We start from the raw sequence: 19,061 nt of genomic DNA on the forward strand, positions 1-19,061 counted from the left end.
GGCCCTCAAATGCCATGGTGCCTTTCTCATTGCATTTCAGCATGCCTTCCCATACCACAACAACCATTCACATTCTGTTTGTTCTTATGTGCTTGTGTGCAATAATAAAACCATGCGGCCCCGCCCCCAAGCTTCCAGCCAACTCACAATGCTTCTATATTGTTAAGCGAGCGAGCGTGCACGCACGCACACGCGCCGCACACACACACACACACACACACACGCAAGCACGTGCACACATACGCGCACACACACACACATCTCCAGAGTTGCCCAGATTTAAGACCTGTCCCGGGTGTTGAGCGGAGTGAAAGGGAGTATCCTGTGAGGCCCTTGGGGGCCAGAAAGGTATTTAGAGGCTCTCTTTCTCTGTACGTGTGTGTGTGTGTGTGTGTGTGTGTGTGTGTGTGTGTGTGTGTGTGTGTGCGCACGTGCGTGCATGCATGTGTGCGTGCGCGCGCGCGCGTGTGTGTGTGTGTGTGTGTGTGTGTGTGTGTGTGTGTGTGTGTGTGTGTGTGTGTGTGTGTGTGTGTGTGTGTGTGTGTGTGTGTAGTGGCAGAGGGTGACCAGAGGGGCCCAACTAGTTACAGCCTCTCTGCTGGAGACCACCACTTTCACAGAACAAGCATTGTTGCTACAGAGCTACAGACACCAGAGACACTCATTGGAAACAACTTGTGCTCGTGAGTGTGCGCTCACACACACACACACACACACACACACACACACACACACACACACACACACACACACACACACACACAACGTGCAGTGGTGTGGGCTCGGAAATTGGCGAACTCAGTAGAGGTCACACTGCAAAGTCTTGAGTGATACACACCCACACACACGCGCGTGCACGGTAAAGCATAGTTTATACGTAACGCCATTGTGCAAGGTTGTTGCTTGCCGAAGACAGCCGATCTACAAGCTCCCCAACGCTTGGGGAGCTTGTAAATCGGCTATTTTCGACAAAAGTACAAAGTCACACAATGAAGAAATATAATCGGGCTTCCAATGAGATGAGAATGACTATAAGCTTCAGCCCTGGGGTGGTGGTCGGTCGTCAGTGTGTTATTGTAGGTGTTTCTATGCTAATTATGTGTGACTGAGATCACGTCAGAAGCAGTTACACTTTGGTGAGTTGGAAATTGTGAGCCAGAATTACTTTGACGGCTACAACTGCGCCGCCCGCCGGGTTCCCGGGGGCTTTTGTCCAGCGCGGTGCCAGAAATGGCCTTGTTCCGCACGGCGCCAGTACCAGTGGATCAGCCGTATAATGATCCAATAGGGCAGTGGTTCTCAAAGTGGGGACCCCCGGGCGTCCTTGGGGGGGGGGGGGGGGGGGGGGGGAGTTCTAGGAGGAGATCCCCCGGCAGCCAAATTAATGAATATAGCAGCTAAATCGGTTTAAACCACTTTAAACCTGATGCGCTGTGAGCTACTGAGAAATGTTGTCAAGCAGTTGGAATAATTTACTACTATACTGTCCTTGACATATGGACATGTTTGAGAACCACTGCAATATGGTACCAATGCAAACCAACTTGAGGAAAGTCATCATCATTGTGGTCAACTTCAATTAGGAGAATCATGAGAGAGAGAGAGAGAGAGAGAGAGAGAGAGATCAGCATCATCATGACCTCCACACATTAGCCCGTGTGTTCCAGTCCAGAGAGATCTCGTTGGCTGACAGGAGAGTACGTCAGCACCTTTCACCCCCCCACCCTCCTCCACCAGCCACCACACAGTCGCTCTGGCGGCAGGGAGGGCACTGAGAGACGCAAAGTGTAAAAGTAGCAAGCTCCAGCCGCTGTCCGCACAGGCTCATTGAACATCAGCCCGACATCCCACACAGACAGACAGTGTGTGTACGTGCAGTGTGTGTGTGACACGGAGGCGTGAGACAACGGCTCAGCGAGGGAGACAGACAGACAGACGACAGAGAGACAGACAGCGCACAAGAACGTCGTGGATAGAGCTTTTGGGGGAGAGCTGGAAACTTTTTACGCACATTTTCAGCCCGGATTCCCTGCATGGTGGTGCGTCTTGGATGGTTTTTTTCATGCAACATTTGCCTTCTGGATTTTTTTTATAGCCTATTTTTGATTCAACGTTAGGGTTTATTTTTTTATTTTTTATTTTTTTTAATAATATATATATATTAAGTATTTATTAAAATGGCAGCTCTGTCGGTGTTTTCGTCCCACCTGTTCGTGTTGGTCCTGCATTGTTACCTGCATGGCGCTTCATCATCGTCATCATCATCACCATCATCATCGTCGTCGTCATCGGCGAAGAGCGGTCCCCGGAGCGCAGCAGCGCACGGTGACAACAGCGACTTCGTGCAGCAGGTTGATCCGCCCGAGCCGAACTTCTTCCACCACAACCTGGACCTGCAGGACGACGCGCTCTCCGAGCACATGTTCAAACTCTACGGCAAATACAACCGGGAAAGCCGCCTCAGGGAGGGCAACACTGTGCGGAGTCTCAAAGCCAGCCAAGGTATGCGTGCGTTGATTCAAAACAATAACACAAGGAAAGCCCCCCCCCCCTCCCCCAGATCTTGTTTTGGAAAGGGGTTTAGAAGTTAGAACATTATGTTTACATAATTAATACATATAAGTATACCTCCACTGTCTCTCGTGTGTGCATGCAAGCAAGACCCGCCCCCCAGCTAGAGGTACCACATTAATGAATGGATAGCTCTGAGTATGGACCAGAACTAGAATGGACCCACATTTGGTTCCATGTGTAGCCTACACACACACACACACACACACACACACAGAGTTGTGTGGGACGACTGGGGTGCGTGGTCTTAAATTCTTGTTTAATATCAAACTCGTCCTTGAAATGAAAAAGGTTGAGAAGAGAACCACTGCTTGCATTGCTTGCTCACTCCGACAGAAAAAAAAAGAGAAAACATTCTCATGTGGCTGCTGCCTATACAAGTGCCCAGCTTCATCCACTCTCCATGACTCGGGTAGGGTTATTAAAAGTGCATGCTGCATTCATTGGGGTCGTCTGCATGGCTAGTGTGGGCCAGACGCCCCTGAATAGGTGGGATTGTTTTGGAACAGTCTGAGAATGCCGTTGAGTGATTTCGGGACGCTTTGGGCGCACTGGGTTTGTGTGTGCTGTGTTGTGCTGTGTGCTGCCCTGCCATGCCTGCAGCCCTGTACACCAGCTGTGTGACCCGCCCCGCCGCGCGCTGTCTACCGCAAGTTCTACCGCATACAGACGGTGCAATATGCGCAAGAATGCATGACGATTCCCCGCGAGCAATGCCCAGCTGCCCTGCTGCTAGTACAACAACGGGGGTTGGGTTGGGTGGGGGGGCTGGAGCGGTGGTTGGAGCTTGGGGAGGGGGTCACGGCGCTGCGTCATTGTCATCCTCTGTTTTCCTGTCGCGACCATGGGACGCTATGAGTGTGACTCCAGTCCAGGTTGTGGAGTCAGGGGGGATTAAAAAGCTGTGGTTCTCAAAGTGGGGTCCGGGGACCCCCAGGGGTGCTTGGGCGGGTTTCCAGGGGGGGCCCGCGGCAAAATGTGTTGATGTAGCAACATCAGTTTAACCACTTCATTTTCCTATTTTATAGGAAAAAACATTAATAGCCTAAGGCTAGTAGTCTTCAAAGATTTTAACAATACACATACATCATCTCTTAATAACATATTTTCAGTCCTTCACATGAACATGTTTGAGAACCACTGGTAAAAAAGCAAAAAAAAAAGCACCATGGTTCCACAACTTCCACTGCTGCTGCTTTTACAAACACAGCACAGACAGAGGGCCACATATCCCACATAGTTCTCGGTTGGCATTTTATCATAACACGTGTGTGTTTGGACTGCATATGTCTGTGTGTAATCCAAGGCGAGATGTAAGGCACATTTTGCAACAATGTGAGATCTGTTCAAACAGTTGATTATAATAAAGTCTCGGCGTTGGGGGGCAGACAGTGCCGGCTGTATTAGGCTTAAGGGAAAAGCCTTAAGGGAAACTGAAGTAAGCGTTTCCATATGCAGGCTGAATCCGAGGTAATGTATATCTCTTGAGTCAGTCCATACTTCCGCTGAACTCTCGTACAATGAACAATAACGCTGCCTGTTGAAGTCATGTTCATTATGAGCGCGGAGCAGCTCCGCTCGCCTCTACCAGGTTGAGCCCTTGGAGTCTGGTCCTCGTAAAGGGCACCTTCTGAGACCCCATCGCCTGGAGCTGCATGTGCGAGTATAGTGTACCTACTAGACCAGTTGTTTGTCAAAGCTTTTCATTCCCACGTTGAGAAACATACCAACACGTTATCAAGGGATGATAGTGCCGCCGGTTAGGTTTTTTTTAACAACTGGGAGACCAGTCTTTAATTATTTAGTGATTCTGACCCCCTTTTAATTTCAAGGACCCCTGGTTCAATATGCATTTAGGCTATGGACCACCCCCAATTTGATACTTTTGTTTAATCTCTGGGACAATCTGCACAGTAAACAGCCTGAGAGTGTTAACTCTGACAGTGTACAAAGGGACCGTTACCAGTCCATTTGGCTCTATTTGTATACTCTTGGAGTTACAGACCCATTAAGGGTCTATTTGGTTCCTATCAATCATTTAGCTGGGGTGGGGACCCCTCCCCTCCTCCCTCCCCAAGGACCCCTGTGGTCGAGTGATTCATTAACCAGTTCATTCATTAACCGATGATTTAGAACCTCTATAGGTGCCACCGTACCATTTTCGTGTGAAACTCCTTACATTTCATTCACATATTTAGGCATTTAAAGCATTAATTGAACAATAGGGTGGGACAAAGACTGTGTTGTCTGTGTTTTAAGCAGGATTAAAACTGGTGGTTTCAAAGACATTTGCTTTTCATTTTCATCTGAATGTGCAGATCCTGTCAGAAAAAAGGACTCATTATCAAATCGATCACAGAACTACTGAAGGACCAGGGGTAGGCTTACATATAAAAGAAATAATGGAAACAACAAACATGTGTTGGTCTATTGGAATCACTTGTGAGCCGAAACATCTACTGAACAATTGTTTCTGTGTGTGTTGTAGACCCACACAGACCAAACATTTGTCCGGTTAAATGTTTTAATCCTGGTGTCCCTTTTTTGGGGGGCATAGGCGAGAAGAATAGCTTTTTTGTGAATACGATTTTATTTGAACCAATCTGTATGGTAGAAGATATGAATACAATATAACTAACTGGTGGCTGTAGTTTGTCTGCCTGCTCTTCTACTGAGACATTTATATCCTGTGGTAAGGTATAGGACCACCACTGGTTGACAAGTGATGAAACTCTAAAATCAGTTCATCCTCTGTCCAAACAGTGTGTCGGTATTAGCTAAGCCCTTTCTCATAGCATCACTCAACAGACAGCAAGCATCACTGACTGAACGGCCGACTAACTAAACGTTTGATGTACTCTCTACGCAGACACAGCTGAGCGGAGGACGGTGTATTGTCTCAACTTGACATCCATCCAGGACACGGAGGTCATCCTCTCCGCCACCTTCCACTTCCTGCTCGATCGACGCCCCGACCGACGAGCCTGGTTCTGTAAGCGCTTCAAGAGCCCGTCCTGTCGCTCCCTGCCCGTCCAGCCGTCACCGTCCGTCAGCCTGCTGTTTCGCTCTGTCTACCCTGGGTCGGGGGTCGCCGCCGGATCGCAAGGGGAGTCGTTCCTGGCCAACGTGACCTTTCACCCTCACAGGAGAGGGGTGTGGCAGATGAAAGACGTGACCCCGGTCGTGAAGCAGGCGCGGGAGAAGGGTCACGTCCTGGTGTGGGTGGAGCTGCTGGACGCCAGGGAGGAGAACAGGAGGCTGCCAGAGGAGGCGCTTCCCGCGGACGCTCTCCCGTACTTGTTACTGTACGCTAACGACCGGGCCCTGGGGGAGCCCAACAGCGTAGCTGCAAGTCTTCAGAGATACGACCCCTTCCCCGAGGGAGGAGAGGCCTCGCATTCCTCACACTCCCATCGCGTCCCGCACAGCTCCAACTCCTCACCGGAGCTGACAGGACGGGTAAGGAGAGAGGCCACTCTGCTCCCTGACCCCATCCACAACAATGAGCTGCCAGAGGTCGACTACAGGCCCGACGGATACATGAAAGACGACCTGTGGGAGAGGACCTGGCACCTGGCGCTCAAACCCAAGTCCAAACCCAAGAAGAAGAGGAAGGGCCAGGAGGGGGGAGCGCGTGCGGAGCAGGGCAAAGGGGCCGAGGATGTAGGTGAGCCGCAGGCGCGCAGCGAAGGAGGCAAACAAACACCACCTCAAGTACACAACCCTGATCAGGCGGTTGATAAAAAGTCCAGGGACAAGGACATTAGGCTTCCGGACAGCATTGACAAGTCGGAGGACGAGAGGAGAAGTCAGGGAAAGGATAGGAAAAGGCACCAAGTCAGAGCTGAGGGGAGTAAGGTTCAGTCGCCTGTTCTGAGTTTCGATGAACGGACGATGCGCAAGGCCCGGAGGAGGCAGTGGGGCGAGGGCCAGGATCGGGGCTGCACCAGACGAAACCTCAGAGTGGATTTCGCAGACATCGGCTGGAGCGACTGGGTCATAGCGCCCAAGGCCTTTGAGGCGTACTACTGCGCCGGCACCTGTGGGTTTCCCATGCCCAAGGTAGGATGACAAATCTTAAATGCCATTTTATTTTTCCTTCATTTGTCATCTCATTTGTGGTTTAACCACTTAAACATTGAGCACTTAACAACATTTTTTTTTTTTTTTTTATAGCTGATCTACAAGTTCAAGGTGTCCCATCGTGGTGCCTTGTGAGCTTGTAGATCAGCTACAGTGTGTCTGCTATTTTCACACAACAAAGTGTAGAATAGGGCCCATTTTGGGCGGGAACCCCTTTTGGTGTTAGCATTATGTTATGCTTTAGCTATTGAAAAATGGGTTAAGTGGTTAAAATCTGAATCAATGTCAGCACTAATAGTAAGATATTACCTATTCTTTGCCATTACCATTTCCCGATTTTCATTTCCATCTTCTGTGCACGTCTCCTCTCTCAGGTGCTACGGCCCTCGAACCACGCCACCATCCAGAGCATTGTCCGTGCTGTGGGCATCATCCCCGGAGTCCCTGAGCCCTGCTGCGTCCCGGAGAAGATGAGCTCTCTGGCTGTGCTCTACCAGGATGAAGCCAGGAACTTGGTGCTCAAAGTCTACCCCAACATGTCCATCCAGTCCTGCTCTTGCAGATAAGAGGGGAGGGGATAGGAGGAGATGGAAAGACAGGGTGGCCGGAGAACAAAAAACATTCAAAGGCACTAACGGAGACAGAGATCTCTGCATGTATCGTTCACACCATTCCTCTGTTTGTTGAATGCTTTCTTGATACAGAGATGGGTGCTTGACACTTAGAAACAGAGATGCTTGTTTTGGTGGTGTTTCAGTGATTCCTCCTTGGAACGCAGGTCGCGGGTGCATCATGTCCGTAACCTTTCCATCCCACGGCAGCTTGAGTTGGAGAAGTTGATTGTCTGACGTTTGCGGTGTCGGGGAGAACGGAATCAACCCCTTCCGAATCGAGGCCTGGGGTCTCTGATCAGCCTGTTGCTATGGTTCTATCTTTGAGATCACATTAAGGATTTGATGTGCAGAAGTCTCGGAGTGCTGTCAGAATGCACTTTTCCTACACAGCTCCCCGTGATTTTGCTTTCATGTTTTCATTGGGCATGCAAGCTCTAAAGAAAAGACTGTCTCTTGGGCAGCTTATATCTAATAGATGGTAAAGAATTTGAAATAGATTGAAATTCTACATTTTAACATATTTTGTACAGATATGCTTACAGATAAGCTAAGCATGGTATTCCATTGTACATACTACATTAAAATGTGCATTTGTTTGTGGGACAGAAGAAGTATTGTACATTGTTTGCTCTGTATTTTTGAAAAGGAACTATCCAATGAATTGTAAAATGACTCGAGCATCTGGAAATCATAACACTTCAATGCAGATAAAATGAAACCAGAAATATTTTTCTACAGTATATTGTATGAGACTGGGATGAAATGATTTGGTTACTAGCCAATGTATTATTTTATTTTAGAAGAAGTTTTGTACATGTCTTGTTTAAATTATGAAAAGGTAGCCATCTATAAATGTTAGAATAAAAACTAATTTAATCTTATACATTCACTGGGATATATATTTTTTACTGTCACGTATATTATTGATACAAATGGTGCATAGCTTTTGACCCTTAAAGATGGAGTGCCATGATTTTTTCCCACCCTAAAACATGATCATCAGGTCTTATTGTTATATAAGGAGGAAGATTTTCTTTTCAAAAAAAGGGTACAGTATTTGTTAAAATGTCGTTTTTATGTGTCACCAGTTCATTAAGTATGCCTGTTTTGCCTGGTGGGTGGTGATCCACCTGAACTTAAGCTGCACCCACAGCTGTAGTTGTATGATAAAGTGGGAGGGGTTAGGGGAGGGTCTGATAATGTGATGTCACTTGACTATATTACTGTTTTTTTCATTGGCACGTTTGACTGTCAAGGGTTCAGCCTCCAGGAAGAAACCCTAAATACAAAGGGAATACATCATTGCACATAAAAACGACTATAGGGTGTCTAATGAAGTACTGTCACCTCATAGACACATGAAAAACTGGAAAAATACAAAAATTGTGGCACTCCATCTTTAAGATGGGGTCTAATAACAGCATTGCTTCCATGTGAATCTTCCATGTGGACATACGGGCCAGGCTATGATCTCTCAGCCATCTATCACATATCTATGATGTATCACTCCATATTTGGGCAAATTTCGACCCCATCCGACTGCCATTTTAAAATTAAAGTTAATATTAAAAAGAAAAAAAAACATATGTGGAAATAAATGCGGGGAGTTACTTCCTTGGCAATGTGCACAAGGAATTTGGCGCTGATTGGTCCAGCGGTTTGCATGATTAGCTCTTGTAAACACACACACACACTCAGAACAGACCCATTTCTAGACGGCTCGCCTCCTACAGAGCCACGCCAAGGGCTTTCAAAGTTAATCCTTCAATACAAAGGCAGAGAAGGTTCCACTCAAAATAGCTGGCATTCCCCCTAAAACCTCTTGAAACCATTAACTAGAGACCACACCACAAGCTCACATGTCAGTTGTCCAGTGGTGACGGATGCTGCTGCAGTGGATTACTGGTTCATACAGGAAGCACCAGCAAGAACCCTTGTCCACTTCAAGCTTCTAAAGATGGTGGACTTCCCCATCTGCTAACCCCTGGAGCAACACGCGTTTCCAAGATGCAGGACGCCGCTCCTCAATGGCTCTTTTGAACAGTTGTGGTTTGAAAAAGATGACTTCATCCTCTGTAGCCTAAACTCGGACATTTGAGAGCCTCATTTAGGGAAAAGTGGGAATCCTCATATGTAGGAAGGCTACATTAAACATTATGTTGTAATTTAGCTATTGAAAAATAGCAGATCTACAAGCTCATAGCGCGCCACCGAGTGGCGCGCTACGAGCTTGTAGGTCTGCTATTTTTGAAAAATCGTGAAAATATTTATTTCAGAAAACTGGAGGATTTAGAAGATTTTTTTTAAATTTTGAGGTCAGGCCTAAATGGGTTAATATCCTAACTTCCTAAGTGTTTATTTAACTAGTAGGGCCCCCCCCTAAGTTACAAAAAGATGATCAATTAACACTCACAATTTTACTGTATATTTTTAAATGGACATAGACATGACAGCCAGGGGACACAGGACAGATTTTTTCTTAATATCAGATTCATGAATATGTGGTCATTCCCTTAAACGATCACATATTCATAAAAAATTGATATTCAGACAAAACAAAACAGTATCCTTAAAACTATTTCAGTGCAAACAGAGCAAACGTTCTTCTTCCACCACATCAGAAAGATATATGTTATGGCCCACATTTGTTACATCAAAAGTGTTGAACATTTTTTGACAGCAGAACCATGCTTTATAGTAGCCTACTGTATGTCATTCTGTACATTTGTACAACAATGTGTCAGCAAATGTACAAGCACATGCCTTGAGAGCTACAATATAAGCAGGGTGGCAACCTCTCCCCCTTACTTGTGTGTGTGTGTGTGCGTGCGTGCGTGCGTGCGTGCGTCCGTGCGTGCGTCCGTGCGTGCGTGCGTGCGTGCGTCCAAACATCACGTTTGCTCTTTCAAATGTATTTTTCACTGAGTCAAGAGTTTACGATAACAGTAGTGCGACTGATATAGCCTACATTGTACAATATTGAGATATGAATAATATTGTGTCACGAAGCCTTGTAAACCTAAACCTATAACTTTAATCAGAAACAGCAGCATCAACATGTAAAACCATGATTGTAAATGAAAATCAGGTTGCATTTGTTAAAATAAAGAAATGAAAAATACATAAACTTGACTTAGTTGACTTGACTCAGTGTGTGTGTGTGTGTGTGTGTGTGTGTGTGTGTGCGTGCGTTTGTGCGTGCGTGTAACCTATACCGTATCCCAGACCCAGCAGATTTCCCACCATCTTTTTAACAGCCACATGAACATTAAATGGTCCGGCCTACTAACCAGTGGAGACCACTAACTATAGGCCATACCATATACTTTTTAAATTGGGTTGAGCCTGAGGGTAATTTGGTGCTGTTACAGTGAGCTGTTGCTCATCTTTCCTAACACTAGTTAGTGGTTCTCAAAGTGGAGTTCAGGGACCCTCAGTGTCCCACGAGGGAGTTCTAAATTGGCCTTTACAAGTTATATTATTCCATTATTTGTACACTCTCAGAGTTATGGGGGTTCTTGAAATTAAAATGTTTTAGAACCACTGAGTTCGACAACTAACAGAAACCGAATATGAGGCTACAGGCTATAGGCCCAGACAATTAAGGGAGGATTTTCTGGGTTCTGCTCTTTCCTCAGAAGATCAAGACCGACTTTGTAGATACTTCTTTTCATTCAGACACGGTTAAAGGTGTTGTATGTTATATATTATTTTGTTAAATGTCAAAATTAAAGGTGGAACTCTATTCAAATTGTAATCATTGCTATAGAACAGCCTATACAGCACAGTGGTCTCCCCATCTCTCCAGGCCCCAGCTCTTTAGTAAACAGAAAACCAATTTCATCCAACCAGGAGAGAGAAACTATTTATCTTACCATTGTATATGTATAGTGTTCCAGACCAGTTCCAATATTGTCTGCTCTTTTTTTGTTTGTTTGTTTGTTTCATCACTTCCAATTTCACTTGTTTATGTTAGAATTCTTCTTCTTCTTACAGCCCATTTAATAGTGTAGCGCCAGCCGGGAGGCGAACCCGGAACCTCGTATCAGTAAGCCGCGTACGTTACCATTCGGCTAAAGAGCCATGACCCGATAGGCAAGTAGTAACGCAGCCACCTATACCCTATAGTCATCCCTCCAACCTGGAAGCGTGTCCACGCGCGCCAGCCAGGAGCTAGGCTCAACTGACTGGGGGGACCTCCACCCCAGCCAGGAGCTAGGTTCAACTGACTGGGGGGACCTCCACCCCAGCCAGGAGCTAGGTTCAACTGACTGGGGGGACCTCCACCCCAGCCAGGAGCTAGGCTCAACTGACTGGGGGGACCTCCACCCCAGCCAGGAGCTAGGCTCAACTGACTGGGGGACCTCCACCCCAGGCAGGGTACGTGCTGTCGACTACGCTCAACGGTGCTAGTCTGTGTCGCCGGCGATACAGAACCCATACACACCACTGCCACCAATGTGGCGCCGGCCAGGAGGCGAACCCGGAACCTCGTATCAGTAAGCCGCGTACGTTACCATTCGGCTAAAGAGCCATGACCCGATATGCAAGTAGTAACGCAGCCACTTATAGCCTACAGTAGCATGACATCATCGACATGTACAGTATGTCTACTTTCACATTGGTTACTCAGACATAAATTGTAGTTGTTTTCACGGCCTATAGCCTAGGGTTTTCATGGTAAATTGTGATTATGTTACAAAGCTATTGAACTTTCAAGTGGGGTCAAGGCTTGACTTTGCCTTGAACTTTCTCCTGCCACCCCATCTCATTGAATTGCAATTGAGGTTATTTATGTCCATACTTCACTGTATGTTGTTTGTACATTTTTGCAGTGGTGTTAAGAACATTTACTCAATTATCTTTTAGGCTACTATACTCGAGTGTTTCTATATTTTTAAGGGGCACTAGGCCCAGAATTCCGCTAAATATGACGTAAATTAAACATCAAAACATTAAACGCCATTGACATTGAAGGGAAAATGTATGTCATATGTAAATGAGCAAATCAGCCAACCAATCACAGGCAACAGGCATTCTGATTGGCCAATGGCCAGTATGAGATGATTCATGATGATGTATGATGATAAGAGCTGATAATTCCGCTAAATATGACGTAAATTAAACATCAAAACATTAAACGCTATTGACATTGAAGGGAAAACTTAACGTCATATGTAAATGAGCAAATCGGCTAACCAATCACATGTTGAGTGGGAGCGCTTGGCCAATAAGGGACCACCTTATATTTATATACCTTATGTAGCAATGTCAAATATCCGCTAACATAAATTGATGTACGATGACAAGAGCGCCCGGGAGTGATTTTTTTACTATTATACTTCTATTCCACTATAGCTACGTACGGTACATCTCAGAGGATTAATAGAACAAAACATGCATTAAGTGATACATTATGATGTATTATTATAGCTAGGCCTATGTTAAGCTACACAGTATGTAGCACATACAGAAATTAAAACTAGCCCCACCTTTACCAGCTGCAATATTAAAATGATGAACACAAATAATGCATTATACTAATTACAATCCTATATGATTGTGAAATGGGTCATTCTGCATAATGAGTAGTCCTATGGGCTACTTTGGTATTAACTATATATTTTGATGCCAACTCTTTTGTATTTGTATTAAAATAAAATATTTTATAATAACACTTTTACAGAGTGCTACATTGTAGTGTTGCTACTTTTACTTAATTTAATGGATGGATGTTTGTTGATGTGTAGGAACTTTTTACACTAAATGTTTTTGGTGGAGAAAGGTTAGTCGCTGCTGCCACCTGTTGGAACAAGTAAGAATCAGAGACGAAGTCACTCAGGGTGAAAGAATGAGTCGAACAACAACACTACGTTTTTGATCGTTTCAGTTTTGAATGTGCAAAGAGACACTCGGTATACAGTAAACCAAACAGACCATATTGTCACTGTAAATTGCGTCGAGAAAATCACAACTGCGGCTGCCCCAGTATCGTTCTCTGCTGTATAATTCCTGAATGTCCTCCTCATTTAATTTCAGCCTAGGAAACGACTAACGACGTAGGCCTACAGACAGGTTGGTTTACATGAACCTCTATCGTCATCTAGTGGACATGCTTCAAACGTCAGCTGGGCCCTCATGTTAATATCTGTAGGCTACACATCAAAGATTCACCATAAGACTAAAGCATTTAAATATCAACTTCAACTTCAACTTCATCAAATATATCAACTTAAGCATCAAGCATAACTCAGAATAACTCATTTTAACAAAAACGTATACTACCTTTAAAGGTATTATACGTTTTTGTTAAAATGAGAGTTAGCCAAAATATCTATATTTTGAGCCTGTTCATTGTCATAACAGGGGTCCCCGTCTCTCGAGCGGACACATAGCCAGAATAAACAACAAGTAAACATGGGAATGACATGGGAACAAATAAATGGGCTGACAAACTTGGATCTGGAACACTATTGAAGCTCCGTCTTTTCATATGTTCATGTTCATGTGATAGCTTTCATTTTCATTTCTGTAGCCTGCTATGTTCATGGCTCGCTTCTCCAGATGTATCTCATTTGCAATCAGCTCTCATAGCCTGCTGCTGTTCCCCATGTGCATCATATAGTTTATCTGTGACGTCTTATTTATATTCACCTGTATTAATAAATATGTGGTTGGTTTGTTTGAACAGTATTCTGCCTGGCTGTTCTGCATTTGTGGGTTCTCACCACACCAGGCCTATGTGACAGTTTAGAGCTGGTGATGGGGAGATACTCGATTACTAACAAAATATAGCGCTTTTAACAAACAAAAAAAACAATTTGTTTCAACAAAAATCACCACCGCCAAAGTTTAAAGGGCATTATTTTTTAATAGTTTTCAGTTATGAGAGGTCATGTGCCTGGAGAGGTGGTGCCGCTCGCGGAAGTACTCGTGGCAGATGGGACAGGTGAGCTTCTCCTCTCGCCTCCGCCGGACCTGGGACTCCGCCGCGAACTCCTTCTTGTGGTGCGAGCGCATGTGGAACACCAGGTCCGACGTCATGCGGAAGGACAGGTTGCACTTGGCGCACCAGTTCTGCACCGACACGCCGAACGACGTGAACGTCGGCGGGAGGACCGTGAGCGTCGAGGCGGGGACGCTCGCCTGCATCCTCCTCGACCAGTGCTCCGGGTGCGCGTAATGGAACGCGGCGCCCGGCGGCGCGCTCCGTGCGCTCTGCTGCTGCTGCAGCTCCCCGCCCAGCGTGCTGCTGGATGCCATTAGGTTGCCGTATGATGATGATCCCAGTCCCAGTACCGTTCTCGGAGTGAACACGTCGACCATGGCGGCGGGTGGCGTGGTGGTGGATAGATGCAGCGTGCTGGTGGTGGATTCACTGGAAGTCCTTTTTCTGGGTTTGCAGAAAGCGCTTTTCTGTTCCCCCCCCGACAGGACCAGGGTAAACGCACTGCTGTTGTTTGTCGAACCCAACCCAGAGCTGCTCCTCTCTCCTCCGGGCTCCGTCTCTCTGTCCGCGTCCGTTGTTCCATCGTGCGTAAAGTTCCCCCTGGCCTCTCCGTGTTCAGCAAAACCGCTGTTCTTTATACATTCCAAATGGTCCGTTTTAAACCTGTCCGCCTTCAGTTTCAGAATAGATGCAGATGCATCTAACGTCGACTGGTGGTAGTCTCTGTCTAGCTGCGTAATATTGTTATCATTTGAAATATTCGTTTTTTCCAGAAGGACCGATTTCCTTCCCTTTGGATAAACGATGTCCTCGTGCTTCCTTTTCTTGGGGGAAACCTCGGCGTCGTCGTCTGAGCCGCATCTTTTATGCTCCAGGTCTCTGGCGATGTTGTGGAAATCCGTCACCCGTCGTGGTTTCTTTATCTCCTTCTCGTCGTAAGCCTCGCGGCTCCATGCTTCGTTTTTGGCTTGGACGCACAGGAACCGACAGTGCGCGAGGTATGGATGCTCGTTCTTGAAGATCTGGTTACACCTTGTACATCTCAGTTCTGTCAAAGAGATACATAATGAGACGTTAGTCTGCTGATGAATATTACAGGAGAAAAATAAATGCATTTCGATAAGCATGCCTATACCAGTGATTCTCAACAATTATTTTAAGGGCCATAATTTTATGGATTAGGATATAAATATTTTTTTATAAATATATATATAGGCCTATATTTTTTTTTGGGGGGGGGGGGGGGGGCGTTAGGGGTAGAACATGTGTAGGCTATTGTTAATTAGACATGATTTGGTGCAGTGTGTTCTGTATAGGCTAATTTGGTCAATTTAGGTGAAACAGTGAAAATGATCAAAATAGACATTTGTGTTAACCAGTTGTATAGTTATAATAGTGGTGTAGATGAACTATCAATCATTTAGCTGGGGACCCCATGGAAGCCCATGTCAAGGACCCCCTGACCCTGACCCTGCTGGGGTCGTCTGACCCCGGCTAGGGTGGGAGTTCCCTGCATGGGACAAAACATTTTCAGATGAGGGATCCGCAGCCAAATTCTAAATCTGGGGGTCCTTGGCACGAAAAGGCCTGAGAACTATATATTTAGAAGGCATTTGTATAGAATGTGCCTCAGGTCTTTAATGAGTCGACATCCATGTCCATCCCCATGCACTGTTTGAGAAACACAGAGTATATATAGGGCCGTCGTCATTTGTGCCTCGTGCGGTCTCACGACTCTCACCTCCACCAGGCCGCCGCGTGCTCATGTCGCTGAAGCCCAGGAGGTGGGACAGCTCCGGGTCGTACCACACCAGCAGCTCCTGGTCCTGCAGCACGTCCCGCGTGGTGCGCACGTGCAGCTGGCCCGCCTTCAGGTAGGCCTCGGCGTTCTGTTCCTCTCGGTTGCGGGCCGCCTGCACCAGCCTGAGCCAGGACAGCACCAGCACCGAGCTGCGCATGGCCTCGGGGTCTACCTGTTGAATATAATGCTTATTATGGCTACAGCAGTGGCTCTCAAACGTTTTTATGGCAAGGACCCCTGCATGTATATGTACTATAGGCTATGTATTTGGCCTCGTAACCCCATCACCTGAAATATTTTCTGCCATAGGGTCCCCTAGAAGTGAAGATTTGTGTCAAAACAAAAGAAATCTGAATAATTCAAAAATTTGCACAATGAAGGGCTTTGTATAGGTCTGTCTGTCTGTCTGTTTGTTTGGAGCACAGAATGGTTTGTAGCATGACCTATTGACCCCTGCAGATCATTGGGGTCATTCACACTGAACAGTTAGCTAATTGGGGCCGCATTGGGGTCTCACACACACACACACACACACACACACACACACAGCACCGCTCAAGTTCACACGAGTGTGATTTATTCATTTATTTTCAAAGATAGCACATGTACAAGTTCACAAAGTGACATGAAGTGACACGCAGTGAGCTTGTAGATCTGCTATTTTTGAATAGCCAAAGTATAAAATATGAATGGTTAAAATTATTGTGATGCTATAACTAATTCTGGAGTTCATGGAGACCCCCAAGCTATACTCCTGGAGTCCCCAGATCCAACTGTGAGAGCCACCATGGGCTACAGTATATGATGTAGGTCTACTTTGTCCTATAGGGTGTCCACGCACTCAGACAATACATGCTTTGTGAGCTTATATCTGCTATATGTTCTAAATGAAGCATTACATGCATTTACTGTAGGCTTACTACAATTTTGAAGTATAGGCTATAAAGACATTTAGGCTACTTGAGTGTTTCCATTTTCTACACTTTATACTTCATACAATGATTAATATTAAGCAGCCGAGCAGCACATATAGGCTAAAGTTTAAAATCAGCCCCACCTTCACCAACTATGCTACCATAAAGTGACACATAATGCACATTAACACACAATAATATTTATTGAAATTGAAGTTCTTCACCATTGTTACGTTTTGGTACTAATACAAAAATATATAATACGTATATTATTTTTGATGCCAGGCGTTTAAATATTGTTTACTCAAATTACATTTTGAATAAGCCTATGGACTTTTAGGCTACGGCTCGGCTATACCATAGGCCTATTTCTATAGGCAGTTAGGCACTTTTACTTAAGTAGCCTATATATGAGTATAGCCTTCTTACACCACTGTAATATAAGAGTCAAATTACGCACGCAAAGTTTAACTCCATGCAGTCAATCTGTAATGTATCTGCATGCTTAGATTTTAAACTCACCCTGAACACGTAGGATTTGGTTCGTTTGTCGCATGATTTTTGCGCTATGAAGGCGATGGTGTCGTAGAAGGTGTTCTGGAGCACGCACGGACCGAAAGATGTGCCCGCGGGGATGCTGCGCGTCACCACCACGCTGGTGTACAGATCCGCTGGAGGCTGCAGGAATCTGCTGTCCCCACTGGTCCAAACAGACCGAGGCAGAACGCTGTGGTCCATGGTTAAACTGTGGGCAAACATGCAGTTCGATATTAAACACATATTTAAAACATATATAATTATAGGCTATACATTTTGCCAACCATGTTTTAAGTTAAACTTAAAACATGGTTGGCAAAAAAGACTGCTGTATTGCCCATAGAGCCTAATAAATGTGTTTTGGTTAAACTAAACACAGAAAACCACTTATCTATAGAGTCATGTTTTAATCGCTTCTGACCTGCATGCTGTCATTGCTGATAGCCGTCTGCTTGCATCAGGCTGCATAGAGCCTACATTAGGGGCTACAATTGCGCAATTTTGGGCTGAATTTAGCCCTCCTAAATGTAGCCTATTGCAGTAAATTTATTTTCTAACATTCTTTTGTCTCGTTTTTTCAGTCGGTTTCTCCTTTTGTCCCCCCATCTGCCAGGCATGCAGCGCAACTGTCTCCTGTGCTGCGTAAACTGGTCAACATGCAATTGATTCACCGGCATTTTTAATTCTATTCATTTAACAGATATTTATCATTCTGGCTAGTCAATAAAGCTTACGGTAACTTGTAAATTATTATCGATTTTATTGTTCTTACAGTTGACTTGACTATCCAAAGATCATGATTCCATCATGGCAACACAAAAATCCAATTCAAACACAAATATAAAGGCTAAATATGTATAGCCTTATGGAGACCTAAATGAAAATAGGAATAATAAAGCTGATATGCATATGCACTCACCCACTGGCCATGAATTCAAATGGTCGCCTCGTCTCTACGAGAAGGCAGAGCTCCAGCAGCAGGTGCAAATGGCAAAGAAAGACTCCGTTCTCCTCTGGCGCAGGAGAGCGACTGACTGACTGACTGGCGTTACTGCCTCCTCTCTCTACACGATCACACACTTATGTTCGTCAGAAAGCGCATTGAAGCGTAGCGTAGTCGTGGTAGAACATGCGCACGCGCAAGTGCACACACAGTCACACACACACACGCGCGCGCGCACACACACACACACACACACACACGCACACACACAAACACCAAAGCGTGTGTCGTTTTGTCCCCTATATAACAAACACTCGCTTGTCTCATTCATTATTAAACAAAAGGTGCAGTTATTTTTAGGGCATCAGCCAAAGGGTCTGTCTCTTAGTCTCACTCCTTTTTTTATACTGCTGTTTTTATAGCCTATCAAAAACAGGAACAGGCTTATCAGAGTTTATACATGCTATACATGTTTATGTTTTTTCTACAAGATATATCCAATAGGACTATAATTTGGACTCTTTTAAATATAATATTGTCATTTGTGTAGTTTCGGGTTAGCCTCTCGCAATTTCCAAATGGTTCCATCGGAGATTGTGGAATAGTTGTCTGGTTACGCGAGACTATTTGGTGTGGGATTGAATTGAAT

At 45.4% G+C, this 19,061-nt stretch overlaps 2 protein-coding genes across 2 annotated transcripts; one reads left to right on the forward strand and one right to left on the reverse strand.

Moving 5' to 3' along the window:
• Nucleotides 1-2,177: 2,177 nt before the first annotated feature.
• On the forward strand, nt 2,178-8,169 carry gdf10a (growth differentiation factor 10a; the record flags this gene model as incomplete). The annotated part of the gene is made up of 3 exons (XM_079511936.1): nt 2,178-2,502; nt 5,441-6,633; nt 7,029-8,169. 3 exons carry the CDS (start codon nt 2,178-2,180, stop codon nt 7,218-7,220), a joined length of 1,710 nt encoding a protein of 569 aa, XP_079368062.1. The 3' UTR covers nt 7,221-8,169.
• Nucleotides 8,170-14,147: 5,978 nt separating this feature from the next.
• znf488 (zinc finger protein 488) lies at nt 14,148-17,670 on the reverse strand (the record flags this gene model as incomplete). Its single annotated transcript, XM_079511938.1, has 3 exons — nt 14,148-15,265; nt 15,959-16,190; nt 17,455-17,670. The coding sequence occupies 3 exons, from the start codon at nt 17,668-17,670 to the stop codon at nt 14,148-14,150; spliced, it is 1,566 nt and encodes a 521-aa protein (XP_079368064.1).
• Nucleotides 17,671-19,061: the final 1,391 nt, after the last annotated feature.

This window comes from Electrona antarctica (genome assembly GCF_951216825.1).
Source record: "Electrona antarctica genome assembly, chromosome: 10".
In the NCBI taxonomy this organism is placed as follows: Eukaryota; Metazoa; Chordata; class Actinopteri; order Myctophiformes; family Myctophidae; genus Electrona; species Electrona antarctica.